We start from the raw sequence: 25,624 nt of genomic DNA, 5'->3' as shown, positions 1-25,624 counted from the left end.
AGAAACCGTTATGAGACGCTGCAACGAAACAATCTCTACCGATCGAGGGCAACTAGGGTTACTACATGAGGTTTTGTTTTGTTTCGTCTTGACTGCGCAGCGCGAGAGTTACCGCGTACGGTAACTTGCTGGCACAGGCTTCACCGTCGCCAGCGGCTTCCGGTAACACGGTAAACGGTAACGCAAACACGGTAACGATATGCTAAAACTGCCGGGACAACGTTTTTGGACGCCGACGAATAACGTCACTTCAAATTTAGCGCCTTCACCAGTCTAGGGACAGTTCGGTTAAACGAAGGACGCCCCTAGGGAAAATTCCTCCCTGCTTCGGATACGACAGACGCACAAAGAAGGATTCCCACCGTAAAAAAAACGTTTTCAGAAAAATCACAAATGTTGCGCCGCGAATCTGCGCGCACCGGACATTTTAGTTGTTTTGCATATTATTTTCCGACTTCGCCCAAGAATTCGGAGTTGCGAATAGTCGCCCTGCGACTCGCCGCAGTGAGACGAAAGCGCGGGGGAGGGAAACCGGTTGAGAGTGTACGAACGGTCGCGGCCGCGCACGCGTCGTGCCGCGTTCACGCGTTCACTCCGGCCCGCCGCACAGCTGATGCGCGTTCGGTCGTCGTCGCATTCGCCGCCATCATGTTGCAACCGCTACAGCCGCTGCAACCGGGAAATTACACCGTCATCTTCACCAATGATGCGATGACAACGGTGCCGCGAGTTGTGCCGCAGCAGGAGCCGCAGCGCCGCTACCGCGAATTCAAGTTTCCCGCGGACGAGTTCATCGAAGCCGTGCGGGAGCACAAGTTCCTCTACGACCACAACGAGCCCGATTTCAAGAACACTGCCAAGAAAGAGGCCCTCTGGGAAGTCATCGGGGACCAGTTCGGCTTGTCAGGTATACCCCGCGTCGCGTCGCGGCACAGCCACAGAACAGGGGCACAGCTCACCGACGCGGCGGTGGCTGACGCAGGAGGCCGCGCTTTGCGAAGACGGCGGTGACTCCGCCATTGCGGAAGTTTTTTTTCCGACCGCCGCCACCGCAATCTATAGTTCATCTCACAAGCTACCTGCAGCACTGTGGAGGCTACATTGTTATCAATAGTGCGCCCACTGAGGGCGCCTAATCCGCCGTGAAGGGGGCCCTGAAAGGACACTCCCTTCTCCCCTCTCGGCAAGTGGCACCGCACGGCCCCAGCGCCTTTTGTCGCTTCCTTCGCGGTGAGTTAGGCGACCAGAGGGGGACAACAATGTAGCCTCCACAGTGCTGCAGCTAGCTTCTGAGATGAACTATAGTAACGTTGGCCACCGCCGCCTCGCCGCCTGCCTGGCTCGCGCCTTCCTCCTCTCAGCTTCATCCGCTCTCTCCTCTCGAGCAGGAAAGGGACGGGTCGCATCTGCCCTCCTCGTGTGCGAACGGACGTACCCGCTCCACTGTGTGACCGCTGCTCCGTTTTAGCGTTTTTTTTTAGGGCGACGCCCCTTAGGGGCTTAGGCTGTTGGTGTCTCCTGTCGTCGTCGAGCGTCGTCTCATGTAGTCACGGCACTAAATCACCGAAAAACTCGTTTACGCTTCGCGTTAGGACGTAATGCGTACTAAAACAACGCCGGGACACTCGTTTACGCGCCTCGCGCTAGAGAGCTTCGTGCTTCAAAGACTTTTACAGCAAAGCTGTATACCTCTACCCCCCCAATGGATCTCAGTTGGAAGCAGTCACTTATACACTGCATGCTTCGCCCCTCCCAGGTTTCTGTTAGTAGACATGGCCCGGAATTTTTTTTTGCTAAGAGACCGTTATCCCCGCGTTCTTTCCTCTTTGTCTGTACTTTTAACAACAGCGGAGCTGTTGTTACTGGCCGTAAGGTCAGTGTTGCAGGGAAGGAACGTCGGAAGGAAGGATGTAGAAGAAAGGCAGGAAAGTTAACCTGGCTAGAGCCTAGTTTGCTATCCTGCACATGGGATATGAAAAATGGGCAAAAAAGAGAAAGCAGAGAATGGAGAAAAGTTGGAGCATGCAGGTATGCCCCGCTATGAAGCACTAAAACATAACAAGTTCTGTGATTGTCACGGCAGTCTTTCAGTCTATAGTCTGGTGTTAAAGTTCATCACCCGTAGGAAGCGTAAAGCAGTAACCACATGGAGCGATTTTTGCGAGTGACGCGATGAGTGATGCAACAAGGACCCACAATCGCTCGTCCCAATCGCTCGCTAAGGCAGCCACATGAAAGCGATCGCGCGAGCGACGCGACGAGCGATCCTAATATTGCCGCACAGCGCCCAATAGAATTATTGGGCCTTCAATAGAAGTTGAAGGCCGCAAGGTTTTTTTATGTGTGCATTTGTCACAACTACTGGAAATGAACGTATTTCAGTGAGCAGAGGGTCATACTTTTCTAGAATGCACTGTGCCGCCACTCGCCCCTGCTCCTTTGTTCTCTCCCTAAGCCAGAAGCTGCACCCCTTAAGGCTCTCCTATTGGCTTGTCGCTCAGGCCACTTCCGGGAGGTGAGAGACTTATTCTGGCGACCCAGAACTGAGTGATTCGATGAGCAATTTGGTCCGTGGTGAAAAGTAGTTCGTCGCTGGTCGCGTCGCTCCCCAAATCGCTTGCAAAATCGCTCCATGTGGTTAGTGCTTAAGAGTTCCTTAGTCGCCTTGTGAGCTGATGACAGAGAAGGCCAGTGACATGATAAAATGGTAGCTGAGAGTCCAGGTTCCGTAGTGCTGACGACAGCTTCTTTCTTTCAGGCGAGTGGCGGGGGCACTCGCATAAAACGTAGCGTGTCGTCTCCGGCGCGCTGCACGTTTCACACGCCTCACTTGCTGCCATTCGTATCAAATATGTGTAAGCATTTGTGAATGCCACCCCCAGCCAGAGATGGCAAGGAAGATATGTGTCACACGGTGGGAGGCTTAGTGGAAGGGGACGCTGCAGAAAGAAATACCAAAAAAATGCCGAGCGCTCGTGAGCGCGCGCGCCTCGCGGTGACCACCGGGTCCTCGGGTTGCGCAGTGGCTTTAGCAAAAAAAAAAAAAAAAAAAACAATACAAAACAAAACAAAAAACAGCGTTTGTTATTGTAGCAGCACTTGCTTGGAACGAGAAAGACTTGTCATAGCATACGCCTCTCTTTCGTTCATCCTGGTGTCGTGTGCGTGCGCTCAGTACCGTAGAAGAGCCCTTGCGCACGGCAGTGTCTCAAAGACACCCTGGTTGGGAGAAGTCACTGCGTTTCGCCCGTCATCCAGCTTCACAGAGTGGAGTGGCTCCTTATTTCATCGAGGTAGAACTACCCTGTGTTTGTACCTGTAATCGTTGCTAATTTATAAGATTTATAAGAGGTGTGTAAGTATCGAGTCTGGGAACATAGTGTTGGTGAGGCCTTTAGTGTGCCTTCAATACATCTGAGAATGTTTAGGAGTTTATATAGTTGATCCAGTTGATTTTTTAAAAGATGTTAGAAATGAAAGGCAAAAATTAAAATGTTCTTGAAAAAAACATTCCAAACTATCGAAAAGCAAGAAAAAAAACCACAGACATTTTATTTTCTGTGAGGCGGTGGTTTCAAAGAGCAGGTTTTTTATTGCTTCCCCAAAAAGGGGAAGAAAAGGCTATGGTTGCTCTGTCTTTCGATGAAATCTGTGAAAGCAGAATAGTATGACAAGGGCTGAATGCACACACACTGAATGCATTCGTGACATGAGCTGAACGACATCGCTGTCTCACTTTGAGAGGTATCGCTGCACCTTTCGTCAAGAGGGATGATGTCCACATAATTCTACAGTACAGTGGGTTCTGTTCCCATTCAACCAATTCTCGTTCCGCAAATTTCTCCTTTGCCATCTTTTATCATGTCATGTAGCTTCCAGCTTCTTTGACTAAGGCCCAATGCTGGCCGAACTGTCAGTAAACCTTGTTCAGCATAAACCTAGTCGAAGAGAGGTTGAAAGAGAGAGGGTAGAGATTAGCGTCTACGTTGCATCAGAATTTACAGACAGGTGCAGTTAAGGTTACTGGTCTACAGACTGTACATGCAAGCCAACCTCACGCTATTGCATTTGACGGAAGCAAGCAAAGTTTCTAGAACCTCTTTGATTCTGTAGAATTGTATTGTGGAACGGCCTAGCCCGTTGTATCATTTCTCACAGCTGTCATTCGTAAAATTTTCTGTCAATGCTGTGTCGTACGTGCAGGCAGCAAGGCGATGAGCAAGTGGCGGAACTTGCGCGACACGTACTTCAAGATCCACAGGCAGAAGATGGTCGACCGGCGCCTGAAGGTGACACCGCAGACCGGCAGGCCGGTCAAGGTGTGGGCCTTGTACCACAAGATGCGCCAGATCTTCGGGGTGAAGCAGACCGCATCGTCTAGTGCCTCGGCAGCCAGTGGCGCCACCGGTGGCGAACCGCCTTCTTCTGAAAGCGTACCGCTTGACTCGCAGTAAGTCTGTCATCGACACCCATCTTCTTCCGATGCTATATACAGTGGCAGCCGCATTGGCAATGTCTTGCAGCACTGGCAGTGATGCAGTCATGCGCACACATAGATGCGGAGTTTTAGGCAAAGCTTATACGGCTATCGTTTTATGTATTTTTAATGCATGGGAACTAAAAGTTATGCATCTTTGAAGTGTGAGGCATCCGATACCATGGCGCATCGGGAAAGGCCCGTCCTGGTGTGCAATCTGTAAGCACACTGTCACCATTAAAGTTGCATGCCATTCGAAACATTGATTCAAACTTCAAGCTAGAAGCCTCCTGGTTACGCCGTGACAACAGAACGCTGTGTGGCTGTACTTGGGTCCAGCAAGCGAGCTACGATGACAAGGCGAGCCCCTGAAGTGCTCTGCACTTAAAATCGCAGGGCCGGCCATATGACACAATTACGAAGGCAACATTACTGTACATTGGACAGTGAACGCAGTATTTAGGTACATTAGACGAAGGATGGCCTAGACAAACAGGGAGTTAAGAGACTCTGATTAGGCCCAGGGCACAAGCAGTCATCAGTGTCCTGGGAATAAGTGCGAAAAAGACGACACGTAGAAAGGAACACACACAACAGTGCACTTATGCGCTCCAACGTTGTCAATTTCGTTGAAAAAATTTGAAATCATCACCGTTATGTTGTAACGCCGTTTAATGAACGCTGCCATCATCGAACAAGATTTGGCAGGTCTCTTCCTCCGACACAAGAAATTTGCGCCACTTAGCAGCCGTCATCCTGCGAGCCTAAAGCTGCAGTTTGAAAAGACAAGAGGGCTAACTCACCTAAACGCACAGAAAAAGACGAAACTACCATTCAATTTTTTTCTCAGCATTTTTTAAGCCTCTTTTAGCACGTATTCCCGGAATGTATCGCCAACTTTCCCAACTTTTAATTGTGTTAAACTCATCAGTGGCTGTCTGCCAATTGTAATGTCCAGTCATGTCCAGTGCACACCTCCGTGCCAGTAGTCGAAGAAGTGAGTCGAAATATAAATGCAGTTTTCATTGCTTGGGAAGGCTTCACCAACATGTGCAGCTAGGAGGATGTGTGGAACAGCTGCGTTGGACTCTCGGTATTTGAAACATTTTGCCTTGGCACACCCAAATGACGCCGTTTTTTTTAAGCATGAAATATACTTGGACCTATTGGTGACACTGACCTTCATCGACTAGTTGTTCTGCTGCTAACTGCAGCAATAATAGAGTGCAAATAATGTGTAATACGCAACCATGGTCAAGTGCGGAAGATAACGTCTGCACTGTCAATGAAGAAGCCAACCCAAATAGTGCAGGTATATGCACTCTATACGTCAGTTGCTGCTCCACCAACACCACCACCACCAGCCTATCTACGCCCACTGCAGGGCAAATACCTCTCCTGTTAATCTCCAGTTACCCCGGTCCTCTGCCAACTGTGACCAATTTATCCCCGCAAACTTCTAGATCTCATCGGCCCATCTAACTTTCTGCCGCCCCCTGCCACGCTTGCCTTCTCTAGGGATCCACTCTGTTACCCTTGACCAACGGTTATCTTGCTTTCGCATTACATGCCCTGCCCGCATCCATTTCTTCTTCTTTATCTCTACTAATACGTCCTTAACACGCGCTTGTTAGCTGACCCACTCCGCTCTCTTCTTTTGCCTTAATGTTATGCCTATCATCTTCCGTTCCATTGCTCGCTGAGTCTTCCCCAATTTATGCTGAACCCCCTTAGTGAGCTTTCAAGTATCTGCCCCGTGGGTGAGTACCGGTAAGATGCAGCTGTCATACACATTCTTCTTCAGGGACAATGGTAGGCTGCCATTCATTATCTGAGAATGCCTGCCGAGTGCACTCCACCCCATTCTTATCCTTCTCATTATCTCTGCCTCATGCTGCTCACGACTGGGCTAAGTTGGGACTAAAGGTCTGCTGTTATTCTCTCGCTCTACTACCCAAAACATTCAACACTCGTTCCCCACCTCTTGTGTGAATGAGTTATACTGCAAATGCTCCTACATCGCATCAAGTTTTTGTTTTTTTAATTTGACATTTATTTCAAGGTAAGGCAACTGTTGGTCAGCACTCCCCATGGGGCATACATTTTTTTCCCGGGGTTTATTTCGTAAAATATAGCTCTTCAGAGCTTGACGTAAAAGTGTGTTTTTGTCACAGTGTCGGTAGCAGGGTGCAAAGCTATGTATGAAAGTTATTGTGCTAGCAAAAATTGAACAGGACTAAGCAAAGAAGAGACGAAACACACTGCACCTATTCGTTTGACAAAACTCACTTCATTTAGTCCTGTTCAATGTTCGCTAGCACGATGAATTCCTTAGTTGGCTACCAACTTGCCCGCCTTTCTGCCTTAGCTATCTGTGGAATGAGATGTGCGGCTTTTTTGGCTTGTTGCACTTTGTAGGGGTGCGGCCTCCAGCCAGAAGGAAGTGGTGACTCTCACCTGGACGCCAACCACCAATGGTGCTGAGGTGCTTGGTCCGGAACTTCCATTGAACAATGTGGATGCCACACTGCACTTGGACAACAGGTAGTAAAAATGTCCACAGCTTACTTGAACATCTTTTTCAAGGTCTGCTCTATGCTTCTAGGTGAATACTCTTCTGTCTAGCGGACCGATGACTGATGAAAAAGAGAACTGATTTTGAGCACATTTATCTTCTTGTCTTTATCCACTTCATTCATATCAATCAGTTAAATGTTTGACACAAGCACTTGTCAGGCCTACCATGCTCATTTTGGATTCAAGACAGCCAAGAATCAGGTTCATCCAAAAATTCTGGAACCGGTTAAAAATAAAACAAAAACATAGGTGGTAATTCGTAGTGCTACTGTTAGCAGCATCCACTGCAGGTGATTTGTTCATCCCTGTATTGCAAACAATGTTTCTAGATGAAACAGTTAGTCTCTGGTATCTCCGTACCCAATGAAATTCACAAATTTTCAGAGACTTTGATTGGGCCCAGGGTACAAACACTCATCAGTGGCTGATGAGTGTTTGTGCCCTGTGTCCAAGGTCAAACAAAGTGCAGATGGCGAGACTAGCACCGTAACAATCTTCTTTTAAATTGAAGCTTTCTCTGTTTCACTAGCGGCATATTTCGCGTCGAAAACGCACTGCAGAAAAGCCAACTTTTTATGACAATGATGATAATCATGGGGGAAAGTGAAAGAAGAGAATGTTTCCCGTAGTTGGAATCGAATCTGGGTCCCTTGCGTTATGAAGCCGACATATATGTGACTGCACCATTCTGTCATAGCTGAAGCAGTCTGGATTTGGAGAGGGGTACAGGAACACGCAAAATTAGACTGAAAAATCATGCACCCCTCCCTCTAACGATGGTGATGGTTGAGCACCAAGCTTTCTTCACGCGAAATCAAATGGTGAAAGATCGAAGTCAAAGCCGGTGCAATGAAAAGACCAAAGATCCGAGTCAAAGTCAAAGTTCAGCAAAGTTCCCGGCCGCGGCGGCCGCTTTTCTGATGGAGGCGAAAAGCAAAAACGCCCGTGCGTACGAGATTTCGGCGCACGTTAAAGATCCCCGGGTGGTCAAAATTAATCCAGAGCCCTCCACTACGGCGGGCCTCATCGCCTGCCTTGCGTCGGCGCGTTAAACCCTACAATCAATCAATCAATCAATCAATCAAAGTTCAGCAAGTCAAAGACCAAACCCAGACGACAACCAAGGAATCCCTCACGAGAAAGCTTCACGTTCCAGCATCGTCGTCGTTAGACGGTGGTGTGCATAATTTTTTTTGGAGCTGCGGACTCCGATCGCATGTGCTGCTGCTGTGAAAGGAGGGGGCCTTTTCAGTTTTGCATAAGCAGTCTCACGGCACCTGCTTAGATAGTTCTCAGATTTGGGGAACCAACGAATCACTCGCCGTCGCTTTTTTAAAGCCAGCACAGTGGAATGTGAATTGATTGCTCATTCTTGAGAAAGACAACTGACATCTGTTTGCTGGCTTGCATTTGCGCGTAATAAGCACTCGCTAGCACTCCAGACTGCACTCTTCTCCGCGTGGACAGATTACCTTTGGCGAAGCCGTCTGGGGCAAGGCAGTAAGCAAGGCAGTGAGCAAGGCAGTAAGCGTGCTTCTCTCCTTTATATGTAATCTCCAGCCGCAGAATGCCTACGCACATTTCCCGGCACAATTGCGGTAAAGCCATCGCATCCGGGTTTGTTAATCAAATACAACCACGTTGGCTATGATGTTCTCTTGACTTGCATCTAATGCAGTCTCCTAGGAAAAGGGGGGAGTCATTTATTTCATGTTTTTTGTGCCCACACTTGAGGATTGGTAGAGTTATCTTATTTGTGTAATGACGTGCTGCAATCTGGGAAGCTTGGAAAAATCCTTACAACGATGTTTCTTGTCATGCACCCGTATTGATTAGGAATGTGTGTTTTTTGATTTCACTGTGATCGATCTGCGCAGCCCCGCAGTTTCTGTTAAACAAGAGCCCACGGAGGAGATGGAGATTACCATATCGGAGCACGAAGCGAGGTGAGCAATCTGTCAAATCTTCGTCTGCTTTTATAATTACTAGTCAAACACCTAAGTTTTTTCCCCCTCTCTTATTGCATAGAACTTCGTTAAACCCAGTCCTAAAGTACTTTCACTGCATGGGAATGGGGAATAGGCGGGGCTATCCTTGTTCAAGAAGAACCATTCATAACAGAACAAATCTTTCGTACGCTGAAAACACCCATTCAAAACAGGTAACTAAGCTGGTCATTAAAGGCCCTGATGTGTGTCGTAGCGGATGGCTGCAGATTTAGCTGGAATGAATTACCGGAGCAGTTGCATTAATTTTTTTGTGTTTTTTTTTTCTTTGCTTATTTTTATCGTGTACCTATCTTTTGCCTGAAGCTTCCCAAGGCCTGTGCATTGGGAAAAGCATGTATAAACCTCATCACTGACAATTGTGCGTGTGATAACTCGGCTGTTACAATTTGAGGTGCACTTTGACCGAAAATGTGATGATGACTGAAAGCCTTGGAACGGGGTTGGCTTGCTTACAAATGTTTCACTCAGGGTCCTTCTTCACAAGCTGTTTGTTATTGCAAAGGCTATATATGGCCCAGTGAGTGAAAAGGGTGCAGTCTGGCGTCTGCAGCGGAATAACTGCTTCCAACGCGACATTCGGTTCTCAGAATAAGTACAAGCCTCGCACTCCTTGCATGCCCAGTGCTCAGAAGAATCCTTGTATCCTTTTGCACAAGCTGATGAAAAAAACTCCGATGTTTGTGCCAGTAGCTTAGGGGTAGAGTCATAAGTTTTGAAGTGAACAGCGTGCATTGAAGCCCCAGCAGTTGAAAAATTTGTTTTCTAGGACTGCAGAATTTTTTTTGTACTATATTCTCTTGGCTCAATTCTGCATGTTCTTTTCATAAATAAAAGTAATTTAGTATTTGTTATGTTGCCTGAGAGGTGAGATAACGGAATATTGCATCTCGCTGATAGGACAGTGTTACGAACCCACGGAGAAGCTCGTATGTGCAGAGGTAGATTGGTCAACCAATGGGACCCTCAGCCGAGTGGAGACGCACAGCGCAGTGCTTAGAACTACGGCCACTGCCTCACCAAGTGGCGCAGCAGTCACAAGCAAAGGCTAGGGGCTCAGCTTAGAATGCCCGTTTTGCAATCACGCAGTGACGCTTTTGCATTGACAGCTCATAAAAAGTGCTGAGGTGTCCTTGGAGTTTTTTGTGAGCGCAGAGCCCTTTAGGGGCTTGTCTCGTCATTGTAGCTCGCTCGCTGGACCCAAGTAGAGCCACATGGCGTTCCGTCATAGCGGCTGTCGTCGCGGTGTAACTCAAAGGCTTTGAAAGCCAAGCAGTTTACATAGTCATAAGCGTTCGAAACTCGTGAACCACTGGCGCTTGTCATACATCTCCCCATGGTTTAGTGCAAAGAAAACTGTAGGTACACTTGAGGCAAAATATACGTAATTAACCGGCAGCGCCCGCGTTGATTTAGTTGGGAGCGCTTGTTGGGTTGGTTTTCACGATAGTAAGCAAAAAAGAAATTGGAGTAGAACGCCGGCACGTGCGGGAGAAAAAGCAAGCACAAAAAGAAAAGAACTCCTGCTGGCGCAGTTTCAGGCAGGGGGCGTGCGAGCACTGCGAAGGCGGGAAATTCGAATTGCACTGGGTGGTAGAAGTGAGCGGATAATGGCGTTACAGCCCATTATGGCAAATCACTGCTCTGCGCTTCCGACAGCTTTCACATTGAGCGGAACGGCTTTAATTTTTTAACAAGCTCCAACAATTCGCTTACCCAGTCCACGAAGTCTCAAATTCGAGTCCTGAGAATTGCATGCCCTAAGCTTTCTGAACTTAATCGAATAGCAGCAGTGCAGGTGAGTGTGGTATTGTACGATGCACTTGGTTGTCGCTAGATTGCTGTGAGCAGTTTTCTCGTCGCTGTTGCTGACTTTTAACTTGCAATGAGCGCTCTCCGTGCGTGCCATGGCCAGGTGTGCTATGGTAACCACAGCCCTAATTGCAACAGATTTGTAGAAACTGCCATTTGGGAATTGACAGGTAGTGCAGAAGCGTCTTTTTCAGAGTCTCCCTTCCAACACACACCTCGTTGCAGGTTTTTCTGGAGGGGCTAGGGCCTTTCGTTAAAAGGTCGTTTAATTTATTAAATGCCCTAGGGCCGTTCCTCAAACAGCCTATGTTGCCCATGCCTCATAAAGTGCATCGTATTGTGAGTTGCGGACAGGCTGACAGATAGACTCCAGGGGGAGTCACCAAAGAATGCTTATGCAAAAATAACCCCAGAAGAAAATGAAGTCATGCCTCCAAGTCACATAGACGCAACATGCCTGACAGGACTGAGCGCAGATGGATGGAGTCACGAAACTATTTATCACTTGGTCTGGTCCTGGTTGGCCCCTAAGGGGACATTGAAGTTAGTTGGTGACATCATACAATACTCTGTCAGGTTCAAGCTTTGAGTGTATCGCCAGCATTCTCAACTTTTTCAACTGATTTTCGGAACAGTACGCCCAATGTAGGCGAGGCAACATATCTGCACAAATTTGGCCTGAGCAGGAGCAATTTCCGCCGTAATCAAAACGAAACCTCAACAAACTTACTTTAGTTTCTTTCTGTGATAACTGTTCTAAGTTTTCTCGACAATGTGCCTTCGAACAGCCAATCGTCCACTAGGCATAACTGACAAGAGCTTCCTGTGCTTTGTGGTGGGGACCTGCATTGTGCCTACTCACATGCATTGTGCCTACTCACATGGGTGCGGCGTGAAGTGACGTGACGAGTTTCATGTGCGTTTGCAGTGATGCGTCTGACTGCGAGAACTCGGAGCACGAGGATGAAACCACGATAGCGTCGATGCAGCACAGCATAAGCGTGGCCCGGTCCCTCTTTAAATTGTGAGTCCTTGCTCTACTATGTACGCGCATGCATTTGTGGGAGATGGGACCGTGCACATTACTTGAACTGTAGTGGGGTTTTCGCTTGGGAAAAAGTTGCAGGTGCCTTGATGCTGGGTGCTTCCCATGTGCTACACAGTGCCATGAATAGACCATAAAGAGCTAGAGCTGAGTAGAGAACTGGTTTGGTGCTACACCTGGTACACAATCAGCACACCTGCACATGTGCACCAGTGCTGGCTATAGGAAATTTCGGGGCCCTGGGCTGTGATGATTTACGATGTGATTCTCTATAAGCTCACGTGCACACTCAGTAATCAGTGATAAAATAGACATCATTCTCTTGGGTTTTGAAGCTCATTCCTTAACTTTATTTCTAATACCTATTGGATGGTCATTACCTGACATACACCTTGGCATGCTTTAATTGGCCTTGTCCTGTTGTAAACACCGTTACGTCAAGAAATGTGTGTGCGCGACTGGGGTGCCCATTGGCATCCGCGAAATGAGGTGATGGTTGGCAAAACGAGCCTGCGCCGATGGCCCGCCCAGCTATTCACCGCCTGAAAGGAACGATGTGCTGTTGTTCGGACCGTCGCTGGCCGCCTAAATGAAAAGAGAGTGAGTCTAGCTAGCCTAGCTGCTACGGCAGCACCTGCATATGGCTTTCTGCAGTTAAAACCTCTACAACAGCACCGTGTACCATATACAGTCAACTGACGACTGGGGTATACACACTATCGAATAATGAGTGCGTGAACGGAATAGCCTAAGTGGGTCATTATGAAGGTTGCTTCTCTCGCAAAGCGTTCAGAAATGTTTTTGAGGGTGCTTTGCGTCGGCTACATACCAAGGGATGCTCATTTATTTTTGTTTTCGACGTCTGCTCAGGCTGTGTGCTGCTTTTGACCATTGTTTGGCCTTTGCGTCACCCGGAGACCGTGGCGCACATATCAAAAGGGAAAACACGAAGTGAGAAAAAAGTAAAAGAAAACAACAGGAAAAACAAAAAATAAAAAGTCGAAGCAGAAAAAAAAATTATGCCCACCTCCCCTCGCGGAAACCCTGGTGTGATGCGACGCTGAAGGGGGTTCCATTGTGCGTTTCCGTTGGGTCGATTACTCGAATTGCGTGAGCAATCGTCGGGTAATGCGAGAGAGAGAGAGAGAGAGAGAGAGAGAGAGAGCAAGCGTAGCGCAGACGACCGTCGACTGGGAGACCGGCCGGAGCGCGGCACTCCGCGTATATGCGCAGCGCACCCGAAGGAGAGGAGATCGCGGGAGAGAGAGTACTGCACATGCGCACAGCGCCGCCCACCGGTGAAGTGAGAGTGCACTGTGCCACGCGCCCGCAGATTTTGAGAGAGAGAGCGTTCGCTATCGGAGAGAGCAGAGGGGGGGAGCGGAGGAGAGACGCAGCTGTGCGGACGCGGATGCCGACGCACGCAGGACAGGGCCGCTGGCAAGAGATGCTCCTCTCAGTGTCGCATCTAAAAGCTGATGGTTACTGTACTCCCTAATGCGAAATTTGTGCGCAGTGCAAACTGCAGCCTTCTCAGTCATGGCGCATAGTTGCTGTGTCTCAGCAAGTGATCGTGGGATCAGCGAATTCACATCAATGTGCATAACCCTGCCATTATCTTGCAGGGCATTGCCGTCGCTGAGCATGTTTCTGTAAATCGTGTTTGAACCTCCCGCACATTTGTCACGTGTTTCGAATGACCCACGCAACGAGGAGGACGTGAAAAACATCCACCGGTTGCCTCACTCGTTGTTCAATACTCACTCCAAAGTGCTGTGGTGGGCTGAGGCAGCACTTACTCGTGGGTTCTGTCAATGGCAGCGATAGTAAGCCTCTGCGTCGGCGGTGCGAACTGCGTCTCAGGGAGGGACCGCAAACTGCGTCTCAGAAAGTTGAAGGACCCTCCTTCCAGTGGGAAAGGTTCGCGAGCTTGACCCCGCCCGAGGAAGCGACGCCGACACACAAGGAATAGAAATCACCGGTTTATTCCGGGCAACAGAAAGACATGTGGGAAAAACACCCACATAGAAAGAATGGTCATGGGAGCATCGCGACATAGGAAAGCCAGCTGCCGCCACTGTGCAAAAAATAAGGCGTGGCTCCCCCAACACTCACAAATCATGTTTCCGAGTACATTGTCCTAAGCCACACCATCCACGCTCACCAGATGCGCTGCTTAGTCCCGGATGGCCAAGGGTCGTGGTTGCAGTTCACAACCTCGTTCCGCTCCCATCCCGACGATCCGCCACGGTCGGGATTCATCGTCCAACTCCCCCCCCACTGCTCTTGTAAGCAGTGCTTTTAAGCCACTGGGTTGGTTGTGCGCATGTTCCTGGTTTTACGCGCACTGCACGTGTTTGTTGCGGCTCACTATTCGTCGCACACGAGTGCACGAGCACATGGCACACTGACGTCACTATCGGCATTCGACACACGCTCACTGCACCGTAAATTACGGTGATTACGGTAATCACCCTTTGCGGGCGCACGTAGGGGCTGCATCCCTACAAAGTGAACGAATGTTATCATTGAACTCACGATGGCGCCTTCTGCTATGGTGTCATCTCAGAGCGCACCACGACTGCCCAGTTTGTCTCACTGCCTCCCCCTCACACTTTCGCCAAGCATCGCCGCTGAGGAGCATCCCATGCAGGCTCAGAATGCTGCCCTCCCGCTCACACTTTTGCCACACTTTCCTCCGCCGTTTCCTTTCTGTCTTCGTTCGCTCGGTTACGACGCTGATGCCGATGTCAAACCACCGTAGCAGCCACCAAAGTGCTGCACACTAAAAGTTACTCAAACAAAAAATAAACAAGCTATCATGATGATGTCACACCCTGCACAAGTTTCTGATTCTTTGTTAATTTTTTTCCCCAGTGAAATCGCAAAATGGTTCATCGCCTGGGTGAGAGTACACATAGCAGCCACATACGGTTAGTGCGTAGCTAGCGACCCTAAAACAATTATCGGTAGTCATTATTTTGTGACAGTCAAAGTGGCTTTGTCTGTCTGTTTGTCCCTCCCTGCCTTCCCTTCCGGGGACGCCGGTGCCTGGAGACCATGACAGAAGGATGCATTCGCTTAGCTCGTTCGCTTACAGCGAACTCATTTTTCGAGCTGAGTGTGCAGAAACACAGACGCATAAGTAGCCAATTTCGTCCTGAATAGGCACGATGCTGAGTGCGGGCGTGGAAAGCATCGCTTCATCGTGGTTTCAAGGAATAATATTATTTACCAAGCTCCGCCAATAAGTTTGTTGCACTTCAAGTGTGCGTTCCTCTTGAACAGATTTCTTCTGCTTTCCATACGACCTAATTATTTGCGGTCAATCTGGTGATAGGCTGTTATCGCGGATTGCTCCATTAAATATTTATTACATGTCGTCTGTGCAGGTTAGACATGCAGTGTATTTTTAATAGTGAAGGAAAGTTTGGCATCCACCTCAATGCCGCCATACGGCTACAAAGGAAAGCTAAACAGCTTTCTCAGCAACTTCACAGTTGAAAAACAATTCGCGCTGGTCCAGGATTCGAACCCAGGACCACCGCTTAACCGGAGAAGTTGCTCTGCCAACTGAGCTAACCAGGAGGGTAGTCGTTTGTAGCGTGAGAGCAAATTGATCGACAACTCGAAGTGAGGACAGGTGTTAATCGACCAGATTTAAGGGAAATCCCCAAGGTGGAGTAAGTTTTTGTGAAGGAAAGTTTGGCATCCACCTCAATGCAGCCATACAACTACAAAGGAAAGCTAAACAGCTTTCTCAGAAACTTCAGTTCAAGAAAAAAAAAATACTGCGTTTTTTCAGCCGCCCCTTTCCATAGGGGCGATTTCCCGTGCAAGCCGGGTGAACTTCCCAAGTGTTGTAGTCCCACACAAGGGCCGAGCGGCAGGCCGTGGAGTCACTTGTACCTATTTTACCGGTAGGTTCCCGGCGCCACCAAGGCACACGAATGCACATGGTGCCTTCCGCAGCCACGGTGGACGCTCAGCTCGCAACTGCCTGTGACAGGACATGCCGCCACTCTTTTACCCCCGGCAATGGCGCAGCTCGGCATGATGGCCGGGAGTCCCGCTAGAGGGACAAGGGTCAGGGGCCCCTCGCAAGGGTAAAGGAAGCTTTCCAGATGTGAATTCCCCTTTCAAGGGTCCACACTCAACCAGGGATGCCTGTACCCATTAAAGAAACTGGTGGGTGCCCGGCGGTACACGCATTCGAACCCGTTACCTTCCGCATATGAGGCGAGTGCTGTACCTCTGAGCCATCGCTGCGGTACGTGTCCAGGACGAATTTTTCTTCAACTGCAAAGTTTCTGAGAAAGCTGTTTAGCTTTCCTTTGTAGCTATACGGCTGCACTGAGGTGGATGTCAAACTATCCTTGCGCCAACGGACTCCCACTCTAACCCCAAATACCAATCCTACATATGAGCAGTGGGTGGAGCAGCTGACCAGCTCCGAGCTCTCGGACCAGCGCTGACTGGTGGAACGGGCCCGGACGGCCAGCCAGCGCCAAGGCATCTTGGAATAAGGATGCCTCTCACTGGGTGGATGCCCTAAGAACATCCTCCTGCTCATTACTAAAATAAATGTTTGTCTCTCTCTCTCTCTCGCAGAAACCTACTCCACCTTGGGGATTTCTCCTAAATCTGGTCGAATTTTAATTGTGCACTCTACCTAGCCCAAACACGGGAATATTTGCAGCACGAAAATAACTTCCCTTCCTCCCCGCACAATTTTCATTTAACGTTCAATACTGCCCTATTTCATGGGACAAAATTTCTACTTGTGGTGATTACACGGGATGAACAAACAAGGTTGTTTTGTGGCACCTAATCGGCACGGACCGCCAATGTAGAGGTTGCACCTGTGCTTCGAGAAACAGCGGAAGTTCGACAATGGATAATATTACTCTGAGCTAAAGCAGCCAATGTCGTTTCTTTGGCGGCCATCCTTTGTGGTGCTCTGTGCGCATCCACAATGCCCAGCGAATTTCCCTTTTTTGGGAAGTGAAAGAGGCCGATGTGGCTGCCTCTCCTCGCACGATTTGAGTATCTGAGTCCGCAGCAGCCCATTGCCATCAGAAAGCTTACAGGCGACATAAAAACTCCACTTTTGCACGTGTCCAGAGCAGCCACACTGCATATGCATCGAATGTTGATCTGGATGTTTTGTCAACCACGTGCTTGGCCGCAGTGAGCATGTGCGCTGGCTGTGACGTCTGGACCACTGTGTGACACGCCGCCCCGGGAGCGATCCATTTTCACTTCATCATAAATTCACAGTCAATTGAAGTTCCTCATCGGCACACTGCAGAGGGCGAGGAACAGAGTAGCGTTTTCTTGAAAACAAGGAGCACATTTTACTAAGTATTTTAGCTTCATGTTATGAATGCATAAAATCCAGCGAAACAAATGTACAGTTGCAACCTATAAACATTAGAATAACCATACCAAACGGAATATGAAATGAGGTCACTCTTAAAGGAGTACTGACACCAATTTTCGGCGCTAATATTATTGTACAGTTCGCTTCCTTTACTCAACAGAAGGGCGATTCCACGAGAGAACGAACATGCGTGTACACGACCATTTTTTGTTCATTCTGGTTTTTTTATTATATATGCGCGCAATATGGAAACCCCCGAAAATCAAGTTTGTTTTCTCCTTAGGTGCGTAGTTCGGGAGAAAAAAATGTTTGAATGTGCCCGGAGCGCAGCGGTGGTTTCGGCAACTGCAGATTTTTCCAAGTTTGCGTCTCTGTGTACGTCAAGGAGTACAAGGGGTGTGTATAAAATGTTTCGGGCCATAAACTAGACCAGAATGCTAATCTGTATAACGCAAAATCAGCGTCCTGCAGCGAACAAAAAATTAAAAAAAAAAATCGTGAAATCGGCCCAGACGATAATTTGTTAGTGTTTTTGACGCCCCCTATCTACATTTCTTCTTTTCTGAAAAACTTGTAAGTCGGCCATTTTATTGGCCATACGTATCTGAACGCATAAACAAAAGATAGTGTTTGTAGAAAATTTAGAAGTACTAAAAAAAATTGAATAACTTCGGCTCTTTTTCAGAAATTGCGCAAATTCAAAACTCAATATAAAAAAAACCCCATACTCGATTTTCTCCAAAATTGCGAAAATAAGACTCCTTTACTTGGACAACAAAACTGTGGAAAAACATGTTGCATCATTTTGTTGAGAACAAAGTTATAAGGGGCCAAACTTGGGGCTCGCGCGACGCGTCTTGGCGCGCCGCGGTAAGTTCCGGCCGCTGTTGCCGGACGTTGCGCGGGTGTACACGGGCGGTAATTCATATTCCACTGCCACATGCCGGCACGGTCAATCTCTCTCCAGTATTCCCAAACGAAAAAAACTATTCTGGAGATTCTTGTTTTTTTTTTTGTTTTTTTTGCCCGCCTCTGTTTCCCTAATTTGTTCTTTAACGAGCTGACTTTCTGGCCGATACCAGCTCGAAAGCGCTCCTTTGCGAACGACACTCTTCTTATAGGGAAAGGAAAGAAGGATTCGAAACAACAGGAAAAGTTTTTCCGGTGGTTATATCGGGTAGAAGTGGTAGGAGTGGTCGAAATTTTCTATTATTATGGCGCTTCGGTCACAGCACGAGTAAATTACTGAAGGTATTTCAGTTTTTTCTCAAGAATATTTATTCAAGCAAAAAGACACAAGTTTGGAAATTGGCTGTCAGACTATCGTGATTAATTATTTACAGTCAGGAACACAGCAAAAGGCATACGTGTGGGAATACAACTCAAGTAAAATATTTATAATATCTGCACCACAGCTTCCTCGGGCGCTCATACAGTCAAGCACAGCCACTTCGCAGACGTGTAGTTTGCTCTGGAACGTTCGTACAGCTGATATTTCTTCTTGAAATGGCTGGCTGCACCGTCACTAACGTAAACAACGTAGCTGTACACAGGGGCACTTTCTTCCAGGCATTCGTGCACCTTGTGGAGCGAGCGCATAGCATGCATGTGCGGTATCGTGTTGCATGTGATCGCTAACTACTGCGAAGCTCTGAACTGATTTTCTTGTAGTTACAACGCACGTAAACAGTGAAACATGTGTTTTGTGCCAGTGGTACGACTGGACTTCATTTGGCAGAATAACTGTCCAATTTTCAGAGAAGTCGAAGTGCAGTACAATGCTTGATCGCCGTTCGCATCTTTTCGCTTCGTTTATGGCAATGGCCTGGGTCCGCCTAATAGAGTCATGGGAAATCCACTTGGTGACCCATTTGCCTAGCTCCTTCACGAATGCAGCTGGCGGTAGACTCTTTTTTATCAGAGAAACAATTTCCCATACAGCGTATGTGACGTCTTCTTCGTCCGAAACGCTCAAAGCGGACATGGTAAGGTTGTCGGACATTGGGAATTGCCGGCACGCGCCCAAGAAACACTGCGTCGATGGTGAGGTGCAAAGACAAAGCTCCTTTAAGTTGCTCATTCTTCGGTCAACCCCTGTAACATTTTGCAGGGCCAAAGCAGACAGGTCGGCATTCGCACAATAAACGCAGACGCACACTTCATGCTGGGGTGAGTGCAAGACTTGGGCGGGAATGAACTGTGGGTGGGTGAACGGGTCACACTTTTTTTTTTCAGAACAACATCCGCTAGGCTTCCCCTGCCACATCTATCAGGATAAGAGTGTGCGGGTAGTCGAGCAAGCAAACACGCGCACAAATCCACGTGCAAACACTTAGGCACAAACGAAAGCATCCACCCATGAAAAAAAAAAAAAAAACTTTTAAGGGGAGGAGTCAAAAGCAAACAAAAATATGGCAAGAGTAAAGCAAAGGGAAGCATCCGTTGAGGGCCCATCAACCAGTGAGTTGAAGGACAGAAAAGGACGGGGCAGTAGCCTCCCCTTACTGCAATTTTCGTACGCAAGCGTATCAAAATCGCTAGTAATACTGTAATGTACGCTTTGCCTTTGTGATATGTGACTAATACGGCAATAATATGACAACAGACCGGAATTTAATAATACGTCAAGAAGCCAGGTACCCGACCGCACCTGATTCTCATTCCAGTAAAATAGGTTCGCGTGCACGTGGCGTCTCCGAAGAGCCTCCTACGGCCTCGTAAGCCGTGGTGCAGGTGTTTGTTTCCTGGTTAGTTATTTTTAAGGTCGTTCTCTCATGTTTGCCTCAAAGAATGCGGTGGGATACCCTGTACTGACGCCAGCGCACCATGCACCACCAGCGGAAATGCGCCCGTCGTGGTGGGGAACTGATTAGGGTCTGAAGGTCAATCCATTCCCTCCCTTGTAACCGCCCGAGCGCCATCTGTTTCGGTTGCCTGCGCATCGGAGGAAGCTTTGTTTTTTTTTTTTTGTTTTGCATCCCGCAAAATACTGGCGCCGCAAAGGAGCGCTTTCGAGCTGATATCGGCCAGAAAGTTAGCTCGTTAAAGAACACATTAGGGAAACGGGCGGAAAAAAAACAAAAAAAAAACAGAAGAATCTCCAGAATAGTTTTTTTCGTTTGGGAATACTGGAGAGAGATTGACCGTGCCGGCATGTGGCAGTGGAATATGAATTACCGCCCGTGTACACCCGCGCAACGTCCGGCAACAGCGGCCGGAACTTACCGCGGCGCGCCAGGACGCGTCGCGCGAGCCCCAAGTTTGGCCCCTTATAACTTTGTTCTCAACAAAATGATGCAACATGTTTTTCCACAGTTTTGTTGTCCAAGTAAAGGAGTCTTATTTTCGCAATTTTGAAGAAAATCGAGTATGGGGTTTTTTTTATATTGAGTTTGGAATTTGCGCAATTTCTGAAAAAGAGCCGAAGTTATTCAATTTTTTTTAGTACTTCTAAATTTTCTACAAACACCATCTTTACTTTATGCGTTCAGATACGTATGGCCAATAAAATGGCCGACTTACAAGTTTTTCAGAAAAGATGAAATGTAGATAGGGGGCGTCAAAAACACTAACAAATTATCGTCTGGGCCGATTTCACGATTTTTTTTTTAATTTTTTGTTCGCTGCAGGACGCTGATTTTGAGTTATACAGATTAGCATTCTGGTCTAGTTTATGGCCCGAAACATTTTATACACTCCCCTTGTACTCCTTGACGTACACAGAGACGCAAACTTGGAAAAATCTGCAGTTGCCGAAACCACCGCTGCGCTCCGGGCACATTCAAACATTTTTTTCTCCCGAACTACGCACCTCAGGAGAAAACAAACTTGACTTTCGGGGTTTCCATATTGCGCGCATATATAATAAAAAAACCAGAATGAACAAAAAATGGTCGTGTACACGCATGTTCGTTCTCTCGTGGAATCGCCCAGAATACCCTGGCGGAAATATGAGCGGCCTGCGACGCGAAGAACATACTTCAATTGGATCTCATTTATCGTGCTGACGGAGCAGCCCGCTGAGCGGCACTCAGCAAATGGACATCAGCGTGACATCATCCCGTGATACGTAAAAGAAGTGACGCGACAGTGTTCATCAAAAACTCGTGACGTCACTTCACGCGCGGTGCCCTGCGAGCGGCGAGCAGGTGCCGGCGCATTCACAAACGGGTGGATGTAGCCAGAGCTACAGGCATAACCGCTTCCCAGAAAGGCACTGTTGGCAAAAATAAAGTTCCACACTAGGGAAAGGAAGTGATAATATAGATCGCAATAGAAGTCGCCATCACGACTTTTATTGAAAGCGGTCATCGAATTTCCACCGCAGTGGTAGGCCTAGCACCTTCAGGCAGCACAGCCGTTCAGCTCCGGTGGCGGCGCGGTCGAAAGAACGCCCCCACCGGCCTCTGCAGTGTTTTGACGTCCGCACAAAGCGGTGAAGTCATGCCGGGATTCTGTCATATGCGCCTTTTGGGATGAAAGCGCAGGAATTTGAAACAAATGATTTTCAGGCCGTTCAATGTAATTAATCATCGCGCGATGAAGTATTTAAAGTTATGTTTCGGCTTCGCCAGACCATTAAGCATCGATAAAAGCAATAAAAGTGGAACATAAAATTTTTGTGTCAGTACTCCTTTAAAACAATATGGAGATTCTTGCAATAAGGAGAAGCAGTCATGTTGTGACAAAATTAGAATGACTTCTTTCACGCTGTACATTGATAAAAAAAATCGAATGAGAGATGCCGCTTAAGGGGGGACATGGGTCTTAAAACAACTTCTTTTAATTTTCAAGTAAACTTTGTGAAACTTCTCAGTCTTGCTACTTCTTTCCCACTGATTTCAAATATGGCATTATTTTTTTACTTGGTAAATTAGTTCCGAAGATAATTAGAGATCATTAGCCATTTTTGGAGGAACAATGGACAAAACAGTGTCAGTCATAAAACTGTAATCATATTTTCCAATACTTTGAACCCTGGTGAGTGCAATAATCAAACCAGTTTTCTGATGCACCGCTTAAACTAATTTTACAGCTGTATTGTTCAAATTAAATGTGGCACGGGCAGTAGTGTTCAAATTAACCGTGGCATGCGTTTCAAGTTCGAATTAGTGAGGGTTTTCCCTCGTTCAAATACATGTCACATTGCTGCGACCAATGAACCAGTTGGAATTATCCAGATGTTGGTTCGAATTAGGCGACTTCGATTTAGCGAGGTTCGACTGTATACTGTAAGCTGATAACTGTGTGGATTGAGAGATACACGGCAAAATGCAATCGCTCTAAGTTTTGAGATTGTCCAGCCATAAGAATACTCTACAAGCCGATGACTACAATGAATTTTTAAAATTTTTGACGGGTACAGTGACAATCTGTGGTTACAGACCACCCAAAGTTACTGCATGTTTGCCAGTGCACTTGATTAGGCTGGAAATATTGCCACAATGCTACAAAACTTCCATGCCCAGCATGGTAAGGGCTGGTTCAAGCTGCAAGCACAACCTTTTCTCCTTAGCTCTGTGGCTGTCTTTGCAATGGTTCGCAAAGGGCTGTGCAGCGGGTGGCACATTCCAAGCAGCTGACATGGATGTTTAGAAAAAGGTATTCTTTTACGTGCTAATTGACAAGAATAATAGAAACAGGTAATCATTCATACATAGTTAAGCAAATATATTTAAAGAACACTGAAGTGTTCTTGGCTAGGCTGCGGATAAACCACACACATGTAATGCACTCCCACCTGCTCACTGGATCTTTGCGACTAATGTGTAGTCCACATACTAATCACATGCAAGGCACTTGACACAACACGACACAAACATATCCCTGAATTATATAGACGACACATTCCACTGCACCCATCATACTTTTTAGCCGACGAAGCAATGTTTTCTAGTCAACGTGTTCAAATGTTTGTAGCCGAGATAAAATTTCTGCTGCTCTTGTCATAGTATTTCGCGTAATCATCCTGGCCCTATACACCAGTCATCGGAATCGTCTTTTGTTTCGTTCCACTTTGTTTAGACACAAGTTTTAGTATTTACGCTTGTATTACTTATTAAATAACTTGTTCTTTGGCGCTCTTTGCCCATGTTGGCCTTTGCCATTAAAAATCAACCACCACCACCACCACCACCACCACCATCATCATCATCATCATCAGATTGAAAGAACACCTTATATTCGGCTACACGACTGCCAAAAACACACGGCTGGCGAGAGTTCTTAGTTTTTTTTTTTTTTTTTTTTTTCAAACATGTTTTATTCTGCATGACACTATCCCTCGTGAAAACAGGAAGAGCATTTCTAGCAAGAAATTATAATTTGCAGCTTAATTTCTGACTAGATTTTAGATTCTAGCTAGAATTGACAGCTTCTAACTAGAAAATTTCTCAGTCTAGCTAGAGACGATTATTTCCAGCTTGCTGGTTTTTTTTTCTTCCAGTTGGACTGACAAATGCTAGCTGGGAGTAAATCTCAATTCAGCTAGACGTGAGCTAGAAACTGAATTTCTAGCTAGAAATTCTGCTATTTCTAGCTAGAAGAAATTTCTGGTTCAAGAATCCAGCTGGAAAAAACGTATATTTTCACCTGGGATGAACGCACATGTGTACACAGCTTTTTTGCCGCCATCTAAACCACAGCAAAGAACCACTCTCACTAGGGCCCATCTGCAATCTGAGCACGCAGATAAACATACAGAGACTTGGTAAAGCAACATCGATCTTCTTGCAGGCGACGCAAGGAGTTCAAAAACGCAGTCAAGGACTTCGAAGCACTGCAGCAGCACCCCACTGTCATCATGTGCTCATCATCGTTACCCTCTGAAGCATCATCTATACCGCTAAGTGAGCCGGGAAATATGTGCACCATTGCTAAAGTGACACCTCCAGCAGAAATGGTGAACACAAACCCTGTGCGCTGTGAAGCAGAGACGCAGACTTCACACCAACAGGATCAGGTTGGTAGCAGTTCTGGAAGTGCCAGTGATGTTACCAAGCCCACCCCTTCCCCTTCGCCGGCACCCACGAGACTCTCTACGCCGTCTGCGACAGTTGGAAATGCAGACGGCCTTGACAACTTCGGCCTGTTCGTGGCACAGAGACTGCGGATGACAGACGCCGCTACCCAAGCACGTCTCATGTCCACCATTTTGAATATAGTCCTGGAGACACCTTCTGGGTAAAAGTTTCCGTGCCGCTGGCCTGCGTGGAGTGCTCTGTTTGTTATTACGTTGCCAGACAATGAATTCTCTGCTCGGTTTCTGACTGAAAAGAACAGTGTGCATAAGGTTATGTATGTGTGTGTGTGTGGGTTGGTGCTTTGCAGCCAAAGATGTGGCTGTTTTGTTACCGTTCAAATGAACAACAATGCAAAGATTGCTGTAAATAAAAGATCAATTACTGCCGTGTCTTCTGCCTGTCAGTAGCTCCTGCTGCTTCCTCGGGCTGTGCTAAACATGCACAGACATGCACAAGCACGCCTCTACACCCACCGAACCTATTTCTCCAACTTTCCTAGAAAAGAGGTGCTAGTGTTAAATGTGACAACTGAGTGCGATGATGTTAAGCAATGCTGCACAGCAACATACAAAATACTACACCACTTGCAATGCAAGAACGAGCACAGGGGCTCCTAGAGATCTCAGACAATCGGCATGTGCACATGTGTTTGCTGTCTTCAAGCTCTCTCAAGCAAAACCAATGTAGGCAAGATGTGTGGAGCGCAACTTCCGATAGAAATAGTGTATTATTTTTTGACAGTAAAGTTTCGCTACCCAATGCATGTGGCGGCAATTGTAGAGAAGTTGTGCTCAAAGTAAATGAATATTTAATTGCTGTATATGTAAAATGCAACCTGTGACCAGCCAAACGTGCGACTTGGGGTTCTGCCCTACTACGAAGCGCCTCGTATGGGAGTTCCCGGGTCTTGAGGGTCTGTACACGCAGTGCCCAAGTGCGAGGACTGGATAATGCCACCATAGTGCAGCAATGCCGCCCGTGTTGTGCGTCCCCTGTGGGATTTCGCCCGCAGGGCTAACATCGTGAGATGGACTTACTTTGACCCCTCCTCTTCCCTCTCCACCATCCCTCTAGGCCTGTGCACCACCCCTTCCTAATAGTTTCATCTGTCTAATTGTTGTTCAGTGTAATCTCGTTAAACCGTACCCGCATAAGCCGTAGTTCCTTTTTATACGTAGTTTAAGCCGAATCCCTGACTCGGTTCCTTTTTAACCTAATGCATTCAGATAAGCTGTAGTGCCGGTAGTGTGTACTTTCTTCACGTCCCCGTCAGGTATGGTTTAACGAGGTTTCACTGTATCC

The 25,624-nt window shown here is 47.4% G+C and overlaps 1 protein-coding gene across 1 annotated transcript; it reads left to right on the top strand.

Annotated features, from left to right (window-relative positions):
- The first annotated feature begins 491 nt into the window (after positions 1–491).
- On the top strand, positions 492–24,712 carry LOC144158906 (uncharacterized). Its single transcript, XM_077690094.1, has 6 exons — positions 492–907; positions 4,204–4,450; positions 6,896–7,021; positions 8,932–9,000; positions 11,801–11,896; positions 24,036–24,712. The coding sequence occupies exons 1-6, from the start codon at positions 649–651 to the stop codon at positions 24,484–24,486; spliced, it is 1,248 nt and encodes a 415-aa protein (XP_077546220.1). The 5' UTR covers positions 492–648; the 3' UTR covers positions 24,487–24,712.
- The last annotated feature ends 912 nt before the right edge of the window (positions 24,713–25,624 follow it).

Source organism: Haemaphysalis longicornis, unplaced genomic scaffold (assembly GCF_048455015.1).
Source record: "Haemaphysalis longicornis isolate Haplotype H1 unplaced genomic scaffold, Haemaphysalis longicornis Haplotype H1 scaffold_10, whole genome shotgun sequence".
NCBI lineage: Eukaryota > Metazoa > Arthropoda > Arachnida > Ixodida > Ixodidae > Haemaphysalis > Haemaphysalis longicornis.
The sequence above is the reverse complement of the archived record's forward strand: the minus strand, read 5'-3'. Positions and strand labels throughout refer to the sequence as shown.